At 53.8% G+C, this 17,201-nt stretch overlaps 7 protein-coding genes across 7 annotated transcripts; 3 read left to right on the forward strand and 4 right to left on the reverse strand.

Annotated features, from left to right (window-relative positions):
• Positions 1–120: 120 nt before the first annotated feature.
• On the reverse strand, positions 121–4,929 carry BO80DRAFT_116779 (P-loop containing nucleoside triphosphate hydrolase protein). The gene is made up of 4 exons (XM_025713460.1): positions 3,950–4,929; positions 3,671–3,897; positions 3,095–3,608; positions 121–3,044 (listed from the first exon to the last, which is right to left on the reverse strand). The coding sequence occupies exons 1-4, from the start codon at positions 4,701–4,703 to the stop codon at positions 235–237; spliced, it is 4,305 nt and encodes a 1,434-aa protein (XP_025574153.1). The 5' UTR covers positions 4,704–4,929; the 3' UTR covers positions 121–234.
• Positions 4,930–5,156: 227 nt separating this feature from the next.
• Positions 5,157–7,137, reverse strand: BO80DRAFT_358443 (phospholipid:diacylglycerol acyltransferase; the record flags this gene model as incomplete). The annotated part of the gene is made up of 3 exons (XM_025715882.1): positions 5,157–5,302; positions 5,363–6,770; positions 6,826–7,137. 3 exons carry the CDS (start codon positions 7,135–7,137, stop codon positions 5,157–5,159), a joined length of 1,866 nt encoding a protein of 621 aa, XP_025574154.1.
• A 376-nt stretch (positions 7,138–7,513) lies between these two features.
• On the forward strand, positions 7,514–8,325 carry BO80DRAFT_324388 (peptide alpha-N-acetyltransferase MAK3; the record flags this gene model as incomplete). The annotated part of the gene is made up of 2 exons (XM_025715153.1): positions 7,514–7,882; positions 8,059–8,325. Coding segments are annotated over 2 exons (636 nt in total), but the record flags the coding sequence as incomplete, so codon positions are not given.
• Positions 8,326–8,384: 59 nt separating this feature from the next.
• BO80DRAFT_384540 (uncharacterized protein) lies at positions 8,385–13,323 on the reverse strand. The gene is made up of 4 exons (XM_025716955.1): positions 11,991–13,323; positions 11,549–11,931; positions 10,918–11,209; positions 8,385–10,818 (listed from the first exon to the last, which is right to left on the reverse strand). The coding sequence occupies exons 1-4, from the start codon at positions 13,050–13,052 to the stop codon at positions 8,653–8,655; spliced, it is 3,903 nt and encodes a 1,300-aa protein (XP_025574156.1). The 5' UTR covers positions 13,053–13,323; the 3' UTR covers positions 8,385–8,652.
• Positions 13,324–13,490: 167 nt separating this feature from the next.
• Positions 13,491–14,693, forward strand: BO80DRAFT_465842 (uncharacterized protein). The gene is made up of 2 exons (XM_025722750.1): positions 13,491–13,748; positions 13,859–14,693. Exons 1-2 carry the CDS (start codon positions 13,572–13,574, stop codon positions 14,576–14,578), a joined length of 897 nt encoding a protein of 298 aa, XP_025574157.1. The 5' UTR covers positions 13,491–13,571; the 3' UTR covers positions 14,579–14,693.
• An 85-nt stretch (positions 14,694–14,778) lies between these two features.
• On the reverse strand, positions 14,779–16,576 carry BO80DRAFT_426206 (SEC14 family lipid-binding protein). Its single transcript, XM_025719700.1, has 3 exons — positions 16,104–16,576; positions 15,796–15,919; positions 14,779–15,719 (listed from the first exon to the last, which is right to left on the reverse strand). The coding sequence occupies exons 1-3, from the start codon at positions 16,322–16,324 to the stop codon at positions 15,105–15,107; spliced, it is 960 nt and encodes a 319-aa protein (XP_025574158.1). The 5' UTR covers positions 16,325–16,576; the 3' UTR covers positions 14,779–15,104.
• On the forward strand, positions 16,270–16,790 carry BO80DRAFT_116808 (uncharacterized protein). Its single transcript, XM_025713461.1, has one exon. It carries the CDS (start codon positions 16,427–16,429, stop codon positions 16,727–16,729), a length of 303 nt encoding a protein of 100 aa, XP_025574159.1. The 5' UTR covers positions 16,270–16,426; the 3' UTR covers positions 16,730–16,790.
• Positions 16,791–17,201: the final 411 nt, after the last annotated feature.

The raw sequence follows: 17,201 nt of genomic DNA on the forward strand, positions 1-17,201 counted from the left end.
GGAATTATTTCAGTTGGGGAGGCGGCGGAGGGAACGGCCAGGCTACCACCATCGCTTTAGTGCCTTATGATTCATGAGGCTCGAGGCCGTTTGATTTATGCCTGGAGCCTTAACCAATCCTTAAGGCTGCTGGATTACAAGTACCACATAGTAGGCTTCCTACTTGAGAAGACGGAGATATGATTGGTATAACTGCGGCGCACAACGAGCAAGGTATGCCGGCATGGCGGGTGATTACTGCTCATCCCATAACTGCTTAAACAGACTCGGCCTCCCGAGCAGCTCTGCCGGCCCTCCAGTTTCCACAACACACCCGTCCTGCATGATCAGAATCTTATCGAAATCCCGAATACATCTCAGTCGATGGGTCACAGCAATCACAGTGGCATGCCTGAATTGGTCCCGGATAATCTGGAACATTAACCGCTCCGTGGCAATATCGACGTTACCGCTGATTTCGTCGAGCACCAGGATCTTAGTTTGACTTTGGCGGAGGAGAGCTCTCGCTAGACTCAACAATTGACATTGGCCGCGTGAAAACGTCGCATCGCTCACCGGGAGGTCGAGAGAATAGGGTCGTCCGGTACTGGGATCCTCTCCTAAGCCTACCGTGGCCAGAGCGGAGAGCATCGCGTCGTCGGAGAACTGTCCGCTAGCATCGAGGTTGAATCGTAGCGTTCCGGGTAGTATAAAAGGGTCTTGAGGAATCACAGTAAGACGGGATCGGAGGATGTCGCAGGGAATCTCCCGCAGATTGGTCTCGTCAATGACTACCGAGCCAGATGTGGCATCAAGAAGCCGAAAAAGAAGAAGGATGAGGGAGCTTTTGCCACTCCCGCTCCGGCCACAAATGGCTACTTTCTCTCCCGGATGAATCGTCAGGGTAATGTCGCGGAGTATGCATTGATGAGGACTTGGTCGTTCCTCGTAGCTTGCGTAGACGTGATCGAGCCTGATCGAGCCACGAGACGGCCAGTCCTCGGAAGGCGGCCGAAAAATCTCCATATTTGGGGCATCTTCTCTGGGAAGCGTATCCTCATAGGTTTTGATGCGAGCAATGGCGCCAAGAGTAGTCTCCAGCTGTGTCCATGAGGTGATGAGATACGATAGGCTGCTGCTGAAGCCCAGAATGTTCAACAGCGAAACGGCAATCGCACCTGTATCGACTGAGGAGCCTAACGCCACCGCCACGGTGACCACAACAATAGCCAATCCAGCGGCCATAAGATCCAGAACGAGATTCAACCAACGTTGAATGCAGAAGAATGTATAATATGGCTGGATCGCCCGGTCGACCAACTGGCGACACCTTGTCGCCCATGTGGCGTGCCAGCCAAACGTACGGATGGTGTCCGCACCCGAAGCGGTTTCTAAAAAGTGGGTATAGAGAGGGCTCTGCGCTTCTAATTCCATGAGGCGGAGCTGACGCGAGGTGCGCAGATAAAAGTTCTGCAAGGCGTAGAACATGGTGATCACAAATGGCACCGTAATCGCGATATACTTGTTTCCCGCAGCAATAAGCATGACCTCGGCGATCAACATGCCTGCACCAAGAACCGTCATGAGAAACGCGCCAGACAATTGGTTATCGATCTGAGAGAGGTCTTGACTGAATCTGTTCAGGATCGTCCCACTGTCGTGCATGGTGAAAAATGAAAATGGCGCATTCATCGTAGCGGTCAACAACTGCCCATGCAAACGGCGGGAGCTTTTTGCGACCAGAAAGATGATGAGGTAGGTAATACTGAAGATGGTTCCAAATAGCTGAATCACAGCACAAGCGCCATACACGCCCAGATACACGCCGAGGGAATAGTTGAAGTCACGGTCCGACCAGTACTGGAGCCACAGAGTAGGAAATTTGGTGCCGAATATCTGCACGATTATCAGACCCACTAAGCCGGCAGAGGATTTCCAACCCATTGCTTTGAAGTAGTATTGGTAGACTGAGAAGTCACCAAGTCGACGTGGTAAGTCCTGACGTGACTCGATCAGTTTGCTCTTCGTTCCTGTAGTCGCAGGATGACGTGTTTCAGTAGCACTAGCGTCAGTGTCACCAGATATAGAAACGATTGTTTCAAAAGCGATTTCAGACGGGCTTCCAGATGTGGCTGTGCCATCTTGAAGCGCTATAACAACATCAGATGAGGAAATGCGCTCAGGATCACTGCATGCAAGAATAACAGCCACATGGTGAGTTTTGCATAGACCTCGCGGACCAAACGCGCGATCAAAGACATTTTTAGCCGTAATGATATCTAAGGCACTGAGTACGTCGTCCAGAACCAAGAGCTTTCTGCGCGAGTAAATGGCCCGCGCCATTGCTAGTCGTTGTTTTTGACCACCACTTAGGGTAGTGCCTCCGGAGCCAATGCAGGCCTTGTCCCCTTCGGAAAAAGTAGAAATGTCTTCGTCGAGTGCACAGGCATGAAGAACCGCGTTATACCATGCTTCATCATAGTAAGAAGGACCAAGAACGAGTTCCCGAACAGAGACATTGGGTAGCCAGGGATCTTGTGCACAGTAAGCCATAGCCACGGATTTTTGGTAAGAACCAGAAACGCAGGGAACTGCTCCTATGAGTCCCTTGAGTAGCGACGATTTTCCAGAACCGGTCGGCCCGGTGACGATTGTCAATGTAGAGGGGTGTATCTCGATGTTGACTTTGGTCAAAATCGGTGTGGTAGCGTCTGCATATTTGAAGCTGGCATTGTGTACTGACAGACACTTGCCTTTCATGGGAAGGACTTCAAGCTCGAACACACTACTAGGAACCACTTTCGCCGTCGTATGATCGTCACTATTGTAAGTGGTATTACCGGTCTCGACTTCTGGTAAGAGAAGATAGTCCTGGATTCGCTTGATGCAACCTAGAGCAACGCCTATTTGGGTGATTCCATGAACAAATACTTGGATGGGCTGGACGACTAGAGCAATCAGGGCGAGAACGGTAAACGAGTTTGTCGATGTAATCGCATCACTTCCCGAGATCCTTGTGAAAATCGTAAAAGTCAAAATCGGACCAGCGATTTGCGGTATATTCGCTACAGGTACGATCAGTAAGGACTATCAGAAAAATGGGTAGGAGATGTACCAACAACGTTTCTCCACATCATAAGCATCCGGGCTCCCCGAGCGCGATCAAGCTCCGTATTGCGGAGGTCACGTATCCGTCGTGCCACAAAAGAAGATATACCGAGCATCTTAATGCTTCTGATGGAACCGAGAACCGACACAGTAGTTGCAATGCGCTCCTGGACAGCCTGGTTCCATATCCTCTGACGTGGAGGTGACCGGGCGGCCACAACATAGCTGAGGGAGACTGCTACCAGGGCAGATCCAACCGATGCCAGGCATGCCCATTTTACCTGTCTCTCAAGGAAGAATATGGCAAGACCGACCTCGATTGGAGAGGCAAATAGAGCGTCTAGACGCATCAAATTGTTACAGATGCTTTCGGTATCGGTGCTCATCAATGTTAGCGCAGCTGAGTTGCTCACCGTAGCAGTATCCAGACGTTGCGTCTTTTCATAGAGGGCAGTCACCAGCATGCTTCGTATCATGGTAATGACGCGATTGAGTCCATGCATATAAAGCGATGTCGTAACCTGGACATCCTCGTCAGCTTCTTTATCCTATGATAGGTCATGAAATTTGGCTTGAAGCATACCGCCGTGCCCACATAGATCAGGACTGTGGCTCCAACAAGTGCCCCTCCAACAGCATTGTCTTTAGAGGCAGCCGAGAGATATTGGATCACACGATTCAGTAGCAGTGGCTGGGCAATCTTGAATCCAATTAGGCCGATTCGAGGGATGGCTGTCCATATTAGAGTCTGTCGAACACAAGACAGTATTGCTAGCAGTAGCTCATGTTGACCTTGGCGATCCTTTCGTGCTGCATAGAATGACTTAGCTTATACCTTAGATCTGGAAAGGATGCAACGCACCTGTGTACCATTTCGCTTTGAACTTGGTCTGCACAGCCTCGGCCGAGAGGTTGGAGTCAATAGGAAAGAGATGGCTGGGACTTAGCAAGCCGCGTGCCCCGTGAGCCAACAGGGGGTTCAACCACCAGAAGACGACGCGATTCACCATGCCCCCCTTCATCTCTGGAGGATAAGCAGCAAATGGAAGTTTCAGATACTTTTGCTTTTCTTGTAGCTCTGCGATGAGCATCAGCAAACGGATGCTCAGCGCTGCAGTGAAAGCCCCAGCAATCGTAGAAGGATCCCGTAGCCATAATGTCCGGGCTTGTACACCATCGAACAACGTGCTGAACAGAAGATAGAAGCATAGTAGATTGGAGGGAGAGACGGATCGCAAATGCTCGTTCCAGGAAAGGACCGGAATGCTAAGGGAGCATATCAATGACAGGCAGACCGATGCAATGGTGGCATTGTTGCGATATTGCGGGGCCATTGCCCAGACAATCAGTAAGGTAAGTTGGCTGCAGATCAGGGCAAGGCTCAGGATAATTTTCACCAAAATTGAGACCTTGGAATGCTGATTCGCTGTCAATGTGATTTTCCTGGACTGCCCGAGGAGCTGTAACAGCCTCCAAGCCACGGCTGGAAGAAAACATGCTGATGGGATGATGCTAAACACCACCTGCTCGAAAAGGAGGGTAAAATCCAAGTAGTGGCAGCCATGGATGGGAGGCCCAAATGTTCGATCGGCTGCTGGGCTGCAAGAGCTTGCCATATTGGTGAAAGACAAGGTGTGTCTACCTTGTTATTCGCTCAAGGTGAGGCGGGATGCCGGTTAAGTACAATGCTCAGTCATTTAGGTGTGTGTGTACAAGACAAGCTCCACGAGCATTTGATCGGCTTATCATAGGAAAACTAGGCAGCAATATCAGGCTGGGCCTTGTTCGTAGGCTGCATTAGCTTGATGCGCCGCTTGACGCGTTCTTATCAGGACCCTGGTTCACCAGTAATACAAACGGCGCGGAAATGAAAAGGCATCATTTTAGTCCGGAAACCCGTGCTTGGTCCGGACCAGACAACAGTTTTACTAGTCTCTCCAATCTCAACAGTGAATAGTGTATAGTGGATATATGTACGGTGGGAGGTAAGAATCAAGTATAAAAAAACGGAAATCAACCCTCACTCTAACTCTATTATACTCACTGACTCTTGTCATTTCATTTCATATTCATTCATCATCAAAAATTTGGACTCGGTCCGCGTACTCCTTGATTCGAGAGACAAAGGTCTCTTCAATTTGGTCGCCTTCGCCACCTGCGACGCGGAGGATGAGGTCGTTGAGGGAGGCGCGGCCGAGGATGTCGACGTGGTCGCCTGTTAATTATCAATATGCTTGTTCTGGATGATGGGGGGAAGAGAGAAGAAGGGATTTACCTGTGTTTGGACCACCACGAGGTGAGAACCTATCCGGTTCATGAGGCATTTCAAAGACCTTGATCTTCACGCCAGCAGGATTATACCGCTTCATACGCCAGCCCTTGGCGCACATGTAGCCAGTGCTGAGAAGGTTAACGGTCCCGTCGCCTTCGCCCATATAGACGCCGTGGTCAATGCCGTCGCCGTTGGTCACGGTGGTGTCGATGCTGATGTTTAGGCTCACCAGGGGGTCGCGTTCTTCTTGGTAGAAGTAACTCCGTTCGGTGGGTTTGCCGACGCCATAAAAGCAGTAGATCTTGAGGTCCGGTGCCAGCGGGAGTCGGGCTTCGAGCGGGTTGAGCCATGTGCGAGGGTTGTTTTCGTTCTCTTCGACTTCTTTTGCGGTGTGGGCAACACCGTGCGAGTAGCTGCCCAGCACTTGGTCGCGGTACCAGGGTTCGGCCTCATCCAGGAGGTAGGAGAGACTTTCGGTGACGGTGAGGTTCTTGCTGGTGCGGGTCGAGTTGCTCTCGCGGAAGTTGAGGAGCGTGCCGTAGGACTGGTGCTGGTCGGGCAGGTTATCAGGCGCCCAAGTCGCGTTACCCCAGACGGCTTCGCCGCCCTTGGGAAGCATGCTGCTGATGCCGGGCATGGCGCGGAAGATCTCCGCGCGTTCTTCCTTGGAGAGGAACTTTTCGAGACCGTACACAGCGAAGGCGTTGAGCTGAGCAGTGTCACGCATCTCACCAGACAAGACAGCGGTAAGACCCTTGACAGCGCCGAGCATGCATCCACTGATGTTGATCCAGCTAGCGATGTGGTTGTTGACCCAGTCGCTGCCGCCGGCACCGTGGTCAGGGTGCTCAACCCATTTGAGGAAGTACATGACCACCTGAGAACCCATACTGTGCGACGCGAGGGTGACTTTCTCACCGCCGACCTGGACGGCCGTTTCGATGTAGGACTTCAGCCGGCTGAAGTACTGGTCGCGGATCTCCAGGTTGGGGTACGAAAGACGCCAGTCGTAAGCGGCGGTGAAGGCATTGGTCGGGTCGTAACCGATGGTCGCGAGGTTCTCAAGGATCTTATTCCAGATCCAGTAGCCCGTGATGAAGAAATCAGTGGCGTCGAAGCCCTGCGCCGCGCGGAGTTTGATGCCAGGGGGATCCAGGCCGGTCTCCTTGTCCAGCATGATGTGGTTCTTCCACTCGGCCTTGTCAAGGACCAACGCGCGCATCATGCTCCAACTGCCCCAGAGCCTGCGACGGAAGTACTGGCGGGAGTTTGCGTCGGTTCCCCAGCTCTCGAGACCGGTAGAAATAACTCCGGGGATCATCACAATGGGGTGTTTGGCATGGACGCCCTCAGATTGGAGGTGAAGGCCGACGGAGAACGAGTCATAGTTGACCGTGTCGCGTTCATGTTGCTGGAGACATCAGTAAATGTTCCACCTATCTAGTCAGCAAGCAATTGGGTCATACCGTGAACTCCCGCACATCCGTCAACAACCCCTGGGGCATGACATCCATCAACGACTCGAGGTTCAGGTCCATCAAGCTATCCAAACTGATCACATCCTGCTGATTGGCGAAGAGAACCGCCACGAGAACACCAAACAAACCACCCAAGACGAAAATAAGTCCATTGCGCCGTTTACTCCGAGGTTTCGTGACAAACGACTCCTTCTTAGGCTTGGAGGGCGGCGACTGCGACTTTGGTTGCGACTCGGGAACGTCGCGGACATCGGACGGAGAGTCGGACGCGCCGTCCTTGGCCAGACGACGGCGAAGCATAATTATACACTGAAGCGCATGTAAAAACCAAGCGACCAGAGAGAGATAAGAGTAGAGGAAAAAGGAGAAAGAAACGAACCCGCAACTCCCCGTTGGGAGCCAAAGGAAGACCGCGGCGAACCAAAAAAGAATCAGGCACCACCGGAAAATCACATGTGCGGGAAACGGACGTCATCAGATCGGCCGCGTGTTTTCTCTTCCACTTCACACCACCATTACTACTACCACCACCACCACAACACTCCCCAATTCCCTTCCTCGGACACCCACCTATGTCGGGTTACATCCCTCCATTATCATCCCAATGACCACAATGAATCCCACTCCCACTCCCCCTCCTTTTCCTCCCCCAGACCAATCCACCTCGACCTCCACATCCACCCCCACCACCACAACCCCCAAACCCAACAACCTCCGCTACATCCGCTACAATACGGCCCACGAAGACGCCTACGTCCCCGCCATGCGCCAATTGATCTCCAAAGACCTCTCCGAACCCTACAGCATCTACGTCTACCGCTATTTTCTCTACCAATGGGGTGATCTCTGCTTCATGGCCATGGATGATTCCCTGCCCTCGCCGATGGTCGGCGTCGTGGTCTCGAAACTGGAGCCGCATCGCGGGGGGCCGTTGCGCGGTTATATTGCCATGTTGGCGGTGCGCGAGGAATATCGCGGTCAGGGGATTGCGACGAAATTGGCGCGGATGGCTATTGATGCGATGGTGGAGAGGGAGGCGGATGAGGTGGGTTTATTTTCCCCCTCCCCTTCTCATAAGATTCGTTGACTGTGGTGTGGATGGGATGGGATGGGTGTCTATATTATTCATTCGCTGTGCATGGTCAACGAGACCAGGTTGACAAGCTGGAACAGGATCATCCTACCCTTCATCATCCAGTTAACTAACGGAAACGCACACAGATCGTCCTCGAAACCGAAACCACCAACACCGCCGCAATCAAACTCTACGAGCGTCTCGGCTTTCTCCGGAGTAAACGTCTCCATCGGTACTATCTGAACGGCAATTCGGCATACCGATTGGTACTGTATCTCAAGGAAGGGGTGGGGTCGATGAGAACGAGTATCGATGCGTATGCTCCGGGGCAGTCAGGTCCTCCTTATCCGCTGGTGGAGTCGAGGACGGAGATGTCGGGGGCGGTGACGGCGCCGGAGCCGGCTTTGTTACATGAGGAGAATGGGAGGGGGTGGTAGGTAGGTTGGTTGGTTGGTTGAGTGGTAGATTAGGGGGGTTGAGGAAGGAGGGGTTGATATGAATGACTATAATGACTATGCTATGTTATGATGAGATATCCATATTTGATTGCATTGCGGGGGATCGGGTATAGATGGAGACGATGGATGAAGTTGGGATTCTAATATTCTATTGGGGCCCAAGGTCTATATTGTATACAGAGGGTGATGCAGGCCATGGGGTCTAATATGAATAATAATGTACAGGGATGTCAGGTATATAACAGGGTCATGCAACAAGGGATTCTTTAATGGTCGGTCCAATCAACAAGGAAAGGCCGACTTTCTCACCTGCACGCGAATGGCATTATGGACCAGCCAGTGTACCGGTCGCGGCACCTTCCTCCACTCTTGATCCAAGACAAGAGCCGCCTCCAACATGATCAACAGGGGCAATTTGGGACGATGCCAGGCCCCGACCTCGATGTCGTGCTGCGCTAACGCCGATGCCACCCGGATCTGCTGCTCTCGCTCTGCTCCGGCGGGCTTGAAGCCCGAGCACAGGTACGCAATCGGGTCGGTGCGGTGCTCCTCGGGTAAGTTGTTGAGCACGTTCGTCTGGAGCGCCACGTCCGGGCGATGCAAGTCCAGGCCCACAATGACCTTGCCGGCACTCATATCCCAGATCGTGTGGATATCGCTCTCCGGCTTGCGGGGGACATTTCGGATCAAGGAGGTGACGACTGCGCGCTTCATCTTGTATGTCACATTTCCGGACATGCACGCGTACCGCCATAGGACACGGCAAATGTTGTAGTATTCGCCTTTGAAGGCGACCAGGAAGAGTCGCTCCCACGCGAGCCGTTCGAGCTTCGTTTCCGTGCCGTCCAGGCACCGAAAGAGATACCCGAGCGCGGTGGGCACATCGGCTCGGAAAAGCGACATGATCTGGCTGATGGCGGCGCTGTTGAAGGTCAGGTCCTGGTCTTTGCAGATCTTGAATAACCGGTCCATGGCCGCGAAGTCTTTCAGTCGAGCGATGACACCAAACATCTGGCTCACCAGGGATGGAGCGAAACAGCTGGCGCCGCATGACTCGGCCGTCTTTCGAATGAACGAGTCCACGCTCTGGCCGCTTTCTAGGTGCGCGCGGAACGCATTCGGCAGGATCAGGTGTAGCGCGCTCCGCATCGCACCGGTGTTGTCCAAGTACCCCTGCTGCAGCATATAAGCGACGAGATCCGTCTTCGCCTTCGTGGTGACAAGACAGTCGAGAAGGGCGAGCCACGTGTATGAGTCCGGCCGGATGCTCAATCGAGACATGGCCAGCAAGAAATGACGGAAGAAGCGAAGGTCCTGCCTCTTGGCCGCAGACTTGAGCAGGATATTAAAGGTGTCCACCGTCGCAAGGTGCTCGGACTTGAGAAAGATGGCACGGGCCGATTTCAAAAACTCATGATCGAGCAGATAGGAAATCGCGTGATTCAACGCCGCCGTCGAGATAAAGCTGGAATAGGATTCATTTCGAAACAGTTGCACAAGCGCCCTGGCCACTTGCTTCTGGTGGGAGTAGGGAATCTTCAGGTTGTATGACGGCTTCGCCCTGGTTAATTCCTCCACATGTTGAGCGAAATCCCGGACCCCGGACAAGGACTCGCCCGCAGGCAAGATCGTGTGTAGCTGCGCAGGGTTTGTTACTGCCGATCGGATGTCCCATACACCGCGAACCAGCGGGACTGGAAGATTCTGGCGCTTCATCGCCTCCACGGACGGGATCACTGGCACAATTGGTATCTGGACATCGACCAGAGGGTCTTTGAGTTCTTGAAGCCTTCTCGCCTCCGCGATCTTGCCGCTGACCACCTCAACGACGCGCTCGGAGCCAGACAGGATCACCTTGCGGAATCGACCCTGACTCTCACGCGGATGCCGCACATGAACCCGACATCCATTATGAATCGGCACACACCAAACATTCTCCTTTAGAGCCATATCCGTCACGCCGGCTAGCAGGGCAACCGTCTCCTCCGGCACCAGTATTTCCTTCTGCACGGTTCCCTTTCCTTCCCACACCTGCGTATTTTTCTGCATATCCTCGAGCATCTCGCGTATCCTGGTGAACTTGTTCCATTGTTCGTTTCGCCCCTGGCGCACCTGGGACTTGGTCAAGAACAGTCGATATCTCAACTTGCGTCGATCCCGGTGCGATAGCCGCTTCATGACTTCACCGGACACTGCCGCTGATTCCGCATTTTTCTGACTCGAGAAAGGTGGCAAAGGGTGCGTCTGTATATCGGAGAAGATGTTGAAAACGCGTCTAGCACTTTGTGCATCAATTGGCGCTCCGGTATCAATTTGTCTGTAAAGTGTCGTATCCTTTCGACTCTGTCCAACGCCCTCATTCCCTTCCTGTGCGGTGTCAAGCCGTCCATTTTCGTCTTTCAAATCCAATCCCTTCTCCCCTTCAAGCGAAGCATCCACTTGCCTCGGCTCTTCACCATCCCCACCATGTACTATCCTCGCCTGTCCTTCATTATTCCTCTCCACCACCTCAACGCCACAACCACCACTTCGACTCCGACTCTCCACCGAAACCCATCGTCTCGCCTCGCCCCCAATCGAATTGACAACCCTCGGTACCGATCTTGGTCCCGATCTCGACCTCTCAATGAACCTCCTCCCAGCAGCACAATATGAATCTCTCCTTTTCCCTGCTGTCGTCGCCGTCGAACACGAACAACAAGACGTCGTATACGTCGCCGAGGAAGCAAGTCTCCGTGAACGAACCGCCCAACGCGGATATAGAAAAAGGAGCGGCGGTTCTTCACTGACCGGAGGAGGAGCAGTCGTGACGGTGTCTAAGACGGTAGATAAACTACGTCTTTTGAGACACGGACGACCACGAGATAACATCCGGGCGTTAGATCATGGAAGTGAAGAGGGAGGGGGAGGGAGGAGGTGCCGGTGTCGGGATGTCCGCGGAGCTTTTGTTCCAAAAACTTATGGTTAGGTTGGGGGTGGTGGTGGGCGGTCAGATTTTGCCAGTCTACCTGGTATTATACTATTATACTATGTATCTATATGGCCGAGTCAAAGAGAATTATAGCAAATAGTAATATAATTAGGTAGTCACTAAGAATAACAAAACATATCTCAATACATCCACCAAACTCCAACCTCCACCTCCAACCCACCCACCACACAAAATCACGAAGAATACCGATAAATATGCCCTTCCCTGCCCACCTCCGCCCCTTCAGGAATGCCCTTAATCTCCCCCCCATCATCCATAGGCTTAAATGAGAACTTGCCCGCATATCTCGCCAATAAACTACCCTTTTTCGGGGCAGGGGTTAAATCCAACATGTCTGTTCTGGAGGCCCGGTTCTCGGTGCGGAGGACTTCCGGGCCGGTCAGATGGCGGTGGGCCGCGTCGGTGGCTTTTTGGAGATGGGTGAGTTTGCGGTGGAGGGCGGCGGGTGAGGGGGAGGATGGGGATGGGGATGAGGTTTGGTGGGAGAGGTCGGTGATGAGGTCGGTTAGGTGCGTGTAGAATTGCCATCGGGAGGCTTGGAAGACGAACATGGACATGATTTCGGGGATCTGGGGATGTTAGTCTTGAGGGGTTCAACGGGGAAGGGGTGGGAAGGTATGGTATCAACCTGCTCATCCAAATAAAACAATTCCTCACCACCCTCCTCCACAAACCGATCCAACGCATCCATCTTTTCTCGATCGACAATCGCAACCCTCAACGCATGCATCAACGCCGGGATATCCGCAATCTCTTCCACCGGCGTCTCTTCCTCCTCACCGACCTTCGTCGTCGTCCGACTCAAACTCCCATTCGTATACCCCGCCGACGCAGTCGTCAAGCCCGCCTCACTCGCCGCCCGCCGTTTATTCTTCCCCGAATGAATCGTAAAATAATCCTCATTCAACCGATGCGCCATCTCCAGTCCCGTCCGGCCCCGTCGATCCACTAACCGCTTCGTCCGTACCCGTACCCATCTGCGCCGGCGCACGAAGGAATGGAACCACGGATGCGACCCATGCCAGGCCGACGACGTAAACGAGAACGAGTACTGCCAGCCCTGATCGTCCACGTCCCCGGACATGTCGACGTACCAGGACCGCCAGGCCCAGACCCAGCTGGGGTCCGGGACCTGCGCGTTCGTGATGTCCACGGGACTGTCGCGGAGGTCGGCGGTCGTCCAGGCAGAGGGGTCAAAGTTAAGGAGAGAGCTGTGCGAGTAGAGGGGAATGCCGAAGAAGAACCATCCGCGTTGGTTCTCGTAGAGAATGTCCAGCTCTGTGTTGGGCTTGAGACCTTTCAGTTTCTTCGGCTGTTCGCTTGCGGTGTGGCTAGGTTCTAGCGCAAAGTCCGTGACGCCGACATCTTGAGATGGGGGTGTAGGTTGTTGGCTAGGGCTTCTTCTGGATGGGGTATTGGTAGTGGCTGTCTCGGTTGCAGAGAGGTCTCGTCCGTCTGAAGGACGTCTGCTCGCTTCTGCACCGTCACCATTATCATCGTCATCATTGTCCGTGACACCCAGTCGATCTGGTTGCCATTTAGCGTATTTGCGCTTTGCGAGCTCGCTGCGAATAGACACTCGAGTCCATTTTCGGGAGACGTGGCCGCCGGCGGTTGTGGTAGGGGTATCGGATTGACGACGCGGCGCGGTATTATCGATGAGGGCAATATTACCCGCATTCGAATCCATTATGAGAGCCTTCCAGGGCTAGATATATAACACTGCTGCGAAAGAAACTAGTATAGGGATCAAGACGAAGATCATTGCAGCAGGAAGGGGGCCATTCTGCAAGACACAGCAGCGAGTATTGATCCAGGAGCACCAGACCCCAATTGAACAGTGGAAAAAGAGATTAAATGTAACGGGCCACAGCTATGGCTATATAACGAAAAGAGCGACTAAAGCACCAATCTGCACATTGTGCGACAACTCACCAGGAGATCACCTTGCTGAAGAAAAGAGGGAGGCCTGGCAAGCAAGGCAAACTTCCCGATCGATGACATCGTTTGCGGGGCGATCGACGCGCCCTGCCGGCTGCCTGAGGCGCAGAGCCCCATACCACCACCACCTCCTCCTCCTTTCTCTGCCTCAGGCAAGAACATGCTATCTCGTATCTCCGGAGAACACCGCAAACAGAGGATCTACTCCGACGCGTCCCCCTCATCTACCTCCCCAACCAAAGCAAAAAGGAAAAGAAGAACCAGCAAAATGTCCACCGACCACCACCGCAAAATCGAACTCCAATCCGCCGCCGACTTCACCTACCTATACGCCAACACGGTCGCGCTCTCGCGCCAAAAACTCGATCTGCATCTTCCCCCCTCCACGAATCCCAATGATGGACCGGATCCGATGCGCGAGCGTGTGAGGGAGTTAGTTGATGAGGTTTGTTTTGCTCCCATAGCTTTCCCTCTTCATAATCCTAGATCCCATCCCCACCAAACAAACAAACAAAAACAACCTCACTAACACTCAATCTAAAAAAAAAAACACAGTACATCCACCACACATTCACAACCGCCTCCTCCTCAATCAGCATCAACGGCCTAGATTCCACATCCCCCGAGTTTCCCTTCCCGGGGGCCTTCACCGCCCCCACGGAACAAGTCGAGTTCGAGGCATATGACGGGAAACTAGCGGCGCGGGTGACGTCGTTATATGCGCAGTTGGAGTCGTTGACCACGACGGTGGCGCAGTTGAGACGCGATGCCCCGGGTCGCGCGGCTAGGTTGTATGCGGAGCAGTTGAGGAGGGCGATTTTGGAGGATGAGGATGAGGATGAGGAGGGGCAAGATGAGGAGGTGGAGGAGGGATTGAAGGAGGAGAGTGAGCAGAGTGCGGAGGGTGAGGGCGGGGAGGGGAGGGATACGGAGATGCCTGATGCGGATGTCAATGGGAATACGAATGGGAATGCGAATACGGAGGAAAAGAAGACGGAGAAGAAGACGGAGACAAGGAGAAGACCGATGACGAGGGCCCGGGCAAAGTTGGAGCTTTCGCTGGGATCGGAGCATGAGGCGGAGCGTTGGCGGAGTGGTGAGATGGCAGAGGTGTATGAGGACGCGTTGCGGACGTTGTTGCGGCTTCAAGGAGAGGGCGTGCCCGGCCAGGAGCTGTCTAGTGCTGAAGGACCGGACGGGAATGCCCTGGCTTCGACGCTGGGCAAGGCCGAGCGAGCTGGACGGGCTGTCGAGGTGGTGGAGAAGAAGAAATGAGCATTCCTGGGTTTATATTTACATCGGATTTTGTTACTGGTACGGGTCGGCGTGGAGGTCTTGGATGATACCATGGGTTTACGAGGATTTACAATAATGAACAACTGCTATCAGGGTTCGGATCACGATCTATAACGCTGTATGAGTATATACCCTGATCTACCCAGAGCATGCGGTCCACATAACACTTTTTATCATCTGCCCCATTACTGCTCCCGCTCCATTTCTATAAAAGCACACCCCGCGCCGCTCATATGGTGTTTGATATCTGACTTCAAAAAGCACGACCAAAAGCAATGACAAATGACAATGACAGGCTCGCCGGAAAGGCCCTACAGCAACCGCCCCAGGCCTCCTGCGCGTGCCTCGAAAAAGAACAGAGAAAACATCCTTTCATGGATCCCCCAGCAAGACAGTTCTAGAAAACAAAAGAAGGGATATAGATTGGCAAGATAGTGCCCGAAGCTTTTACCATATTGATCCAAAATGTAGAACGAGAAAACCGACGATGGATGAAGTAATGCCTCTATGCGGTGGGCTGGTCGGCCTGAGCCTCAATCTCCTTCTCCACAGCGGCCTCTTCGGTCTTGGTCACCTCCTTCGGGGCAGCCCACTTGGGGTCCTTGGCCCACTCAGCCTCCTGCCACGGGCCCATGTCGCTGAGCTCGCAGCCTCCAGCGCACGAGCAGCTACCGCCGAACTCAGTGGGGAGGTTCTCAGCGGGAACCTGAGCCAGCAGCTCCTTCTTGTAGTTGGAGCCGAGGACGTGGATCTTGTTCACGGTCACGGGGTCCAGGAAGCCCTTGACCACGCTGAACACGCTGCTGAAACCCCAGGGGGCGTTGATCAGGTACAGCTTGCCCAGACGCTCAGGGTAGTAGTTCTGAGAGATGACAGACGCCTGCTTGACGTATCCGTACACGGACGGGACGCTGGTGATACCGACGCCCTTGAGGTCCATGATAGTGCAGCAAGTCTCGAGCAACTTACCCGCCTTGCGCGAGCAGGCGGGCAGACGGGGGTCGGCAAGCTTCTCATACTCGGTCACGAGATTCTGCAGCATGCGCTCGCCGGTGGTGATCTTGTACATAGCGTTGAGATCGATCTTGCCCAACTTCTCGATGTAGACGGGTCTGCCATCCTATTTGATCCCCGATCGTTAGCGTCTCGACCAATCTAGCGGTGGAGAAAGAGCGGTCTGTCGGCATTATACACACCTTGTCCGTCTTGTGGTAGTACTGGGGGTAGTATTGGAAGACTTGGGCCTTCTCGTTGTATTCGAAAGTGCGGGCCAGCTCGTCCGTGCCGAAATCTTTCCGCCACTTCTCACACTCGACGAACCTTAATCCCGAGGAGTGGATGTTAGCGCGCGTCTGCAGGATTCAAGTCTCATAAAAAAGGAGATATCGAACGGAAGAATCATGAAACGGAGGCCAGAGCAGAGACTGCATCTCCAACATTCACAGCACTCGCATGGCACAAATTCCAGCCAACGATGTCAGACGCAGAACGAGGCAAAACGTACATGGTCTTAGCAGCAGCCACATCGAACTTGCGGGCTCTGAGGAAACGCAACAGCGTCAAGGTATCCAGTCTCTCGGTGTAGCCAAGCTGTTCCAGCTCGGACCGGAGCTGCTGCACCTTCGCATCCTGCTCGGGAGTAGTGTGACCAGGGTGGCCGGGCTGGGCTTCCGGCGCGGTGGTCGGGAAGTCGTAGTCGTCGTACTTGGACTGGGGAGCGGCCATTGTGACGGTGATGAGGGATGAAGAGGTGTGAGGGAGGGGAAGAGGGAGGGTTTAAGAACAGTCAAGAGGCCCGTGGACGGGAAGGTTTGCAGTTCAGGAGGGATGAGGAGAGAGGAGAAATTAGGCGGTGCAGGGGGGGGTAGGGGGAGTGGGGAGGGACAATTAAGCGGGATGTCGCAGATAGCGTTAAGGGGAAGGAGGAGAGGAGGAGGAAGACTTCCCAGACGATCGGAACTGGAAATCAACCAAGAGGCGGAGGGAAAGGAAGAAAATCGAGAGGAGGAGACCAGCAAGAAGAGGGAAAGTCGAGAAGGCGGACAGAACCAGCAGGCTAGACGGAATCAGAGTTACTTTGGAACCGCCGGGCACGTCCTCATACAACGACTCTCACCTCACCTACGATGACTACGACGACGACTACGACGGAGTGACTGCAGAGTACAGACTGACTGACTGCCGACTGAGGGGGTGCCGGCCTGAATTCGTTGCCTGAGATCGGAGGGGCGACACCTGGGAACAATTCTCAAGGCTTACTTCTCGCCCAGAGATCCCGGATTGATTGGCGGATTTTAGCGCCCAGGTCGACACCCTCCTCCTAGGCTCCTTCATTGTCATCATCTGCTCTGAAAGCCACCGGTGCGACCCCTGAGAATCCATACGGGTGGGGGGCTCTTCGCCGGTCGCCATCGACGCCCCAGCCGGCAGTGACGTAGGTGTCCTCGTCTCTCGCTGGTTGCCGGGCAAGTTGGCCGAACATCACCCGCCATCAAACACATTCCCCTCCCGAGATCCATCAGATACGACTAGTAGCTGCACGGCAGTTACATAGTACTAACAAAGATAGCTCAGGTCGATCACATCATGTCCAGGAGCAAAC

The sequence above is a fragment of the Aspergillus ibericus genome, assembly GCF_003184845.1.
Source record: "Aspergillus ibericus CBS 121593 unplaced genomic scaffold BO80scaffold_26, whole genome shotgun sequence".
NCBI classification, from domain to species: Eukaryota; Fungi; Ascomycota; class Eurotiomycetes; order Eurotiales; family Aspergillaceae; genus Aspergillus; species Aspergillus ibericus.

What these genes read in the sequence shown, in the direction of transcription:
- BO80DRAFT_116808 (XM_025713461.1), top strand. Translation starts at nt 16,427, where the DNA reads ATGAGGAGAGAGGAGAAATTAGGCGGTGCAGGGGGGGGTAGGGGGAGT.
- BO80DRAFT_384540 (XM_025716955.1), bottom strand. Translation starts at nt 13,052, where the DNA reads ATGGATTCGAATGCGGGTAATATTGCCCTCATCGATAATACCGCGCCG. An exon ending in AGGGAAGGGCATATTTATCG is followed by an intron (nt 11,210 to 11,548) that starts GTATTCTTCGTG and finishes GTGTCTCAAAAG; the next exon opens with ACGTAGTTTATCTACCGTCT. An exon ending in AGGCGAGACGATGGGTTTCG is followed by an intron (nt 10,819 to 10,917) that starts GTGGAGAGTCGG and finishes GATGGTGAAGAG; the next exon opens with CCGAGGCAAGTGGATGCTTC.
- BO80DRAFT_465842 (XM_025722750.1), top strand. Translation starts at nt 13,572, where the DNA reads ATGTCCACCGACCACCACCGCAAAATCGAACTCCAATCCGCCGCCGAC. An exon ending in TGAGGGAGTTAGTTGATGAG is followed by an intron (nt 13,749 to 13,858) that starts GTTTGTTTTGCT and finishes AAAAAAACACAG; the next exon opens with TACATCCACCACACATTCAC.
- BO80DRAFT_426206 (XM_025719700.1), bottom strand. Translation starts at nt 16,324, where the DNA reads ATGGCCGCTCCCCAGTCCAAGTACGACGACTACGACTTCCCGACCACC. An exon ending in GTGGCTGCTGCTAAGACCAT is followed by an intron (nt 15,920 to 16,103) that starts GTACGTTTTGCC and finishes CTCGGGATTAAG; the next exon opens with GTTCGTCGAGTGTGAGAAGT. An exon ending in ACTACCACAAGACGGACAAG is followed by an intron (nt 15,720 to 15,795) that starts GTGTGTATAATG and finishes GGGATCAAATAG; the next exon opens with GATGGCAGACCCGTCTACAT.
- BO80DRAFT_116779 (XM_025713460.1), bottom strand. Translation starts at nt 4,703, where the DNA reads ATGGCAAGCTCTTGCAGCCCAGCAGCCGATCGAACATTTGGGCCTCCC. An exon ending in CAAAGCGAAATGGTACACAG is followed by an intron (nt 3,898 to 3,949) that starts GTGCGTTGCATC and finishes CATTCTATGCAG; the next exon opens with CACGAAAGGATCGCCAAGGT. An exon ending in GATGTGGAGAAACGTTGTTG is followed by an intron (nt 3,045 to 3,094) that starts GTACATCTCCTA and finishes TCGTACCTGTAG; the next exon opens with CGAATATACCGCAAATCGCT.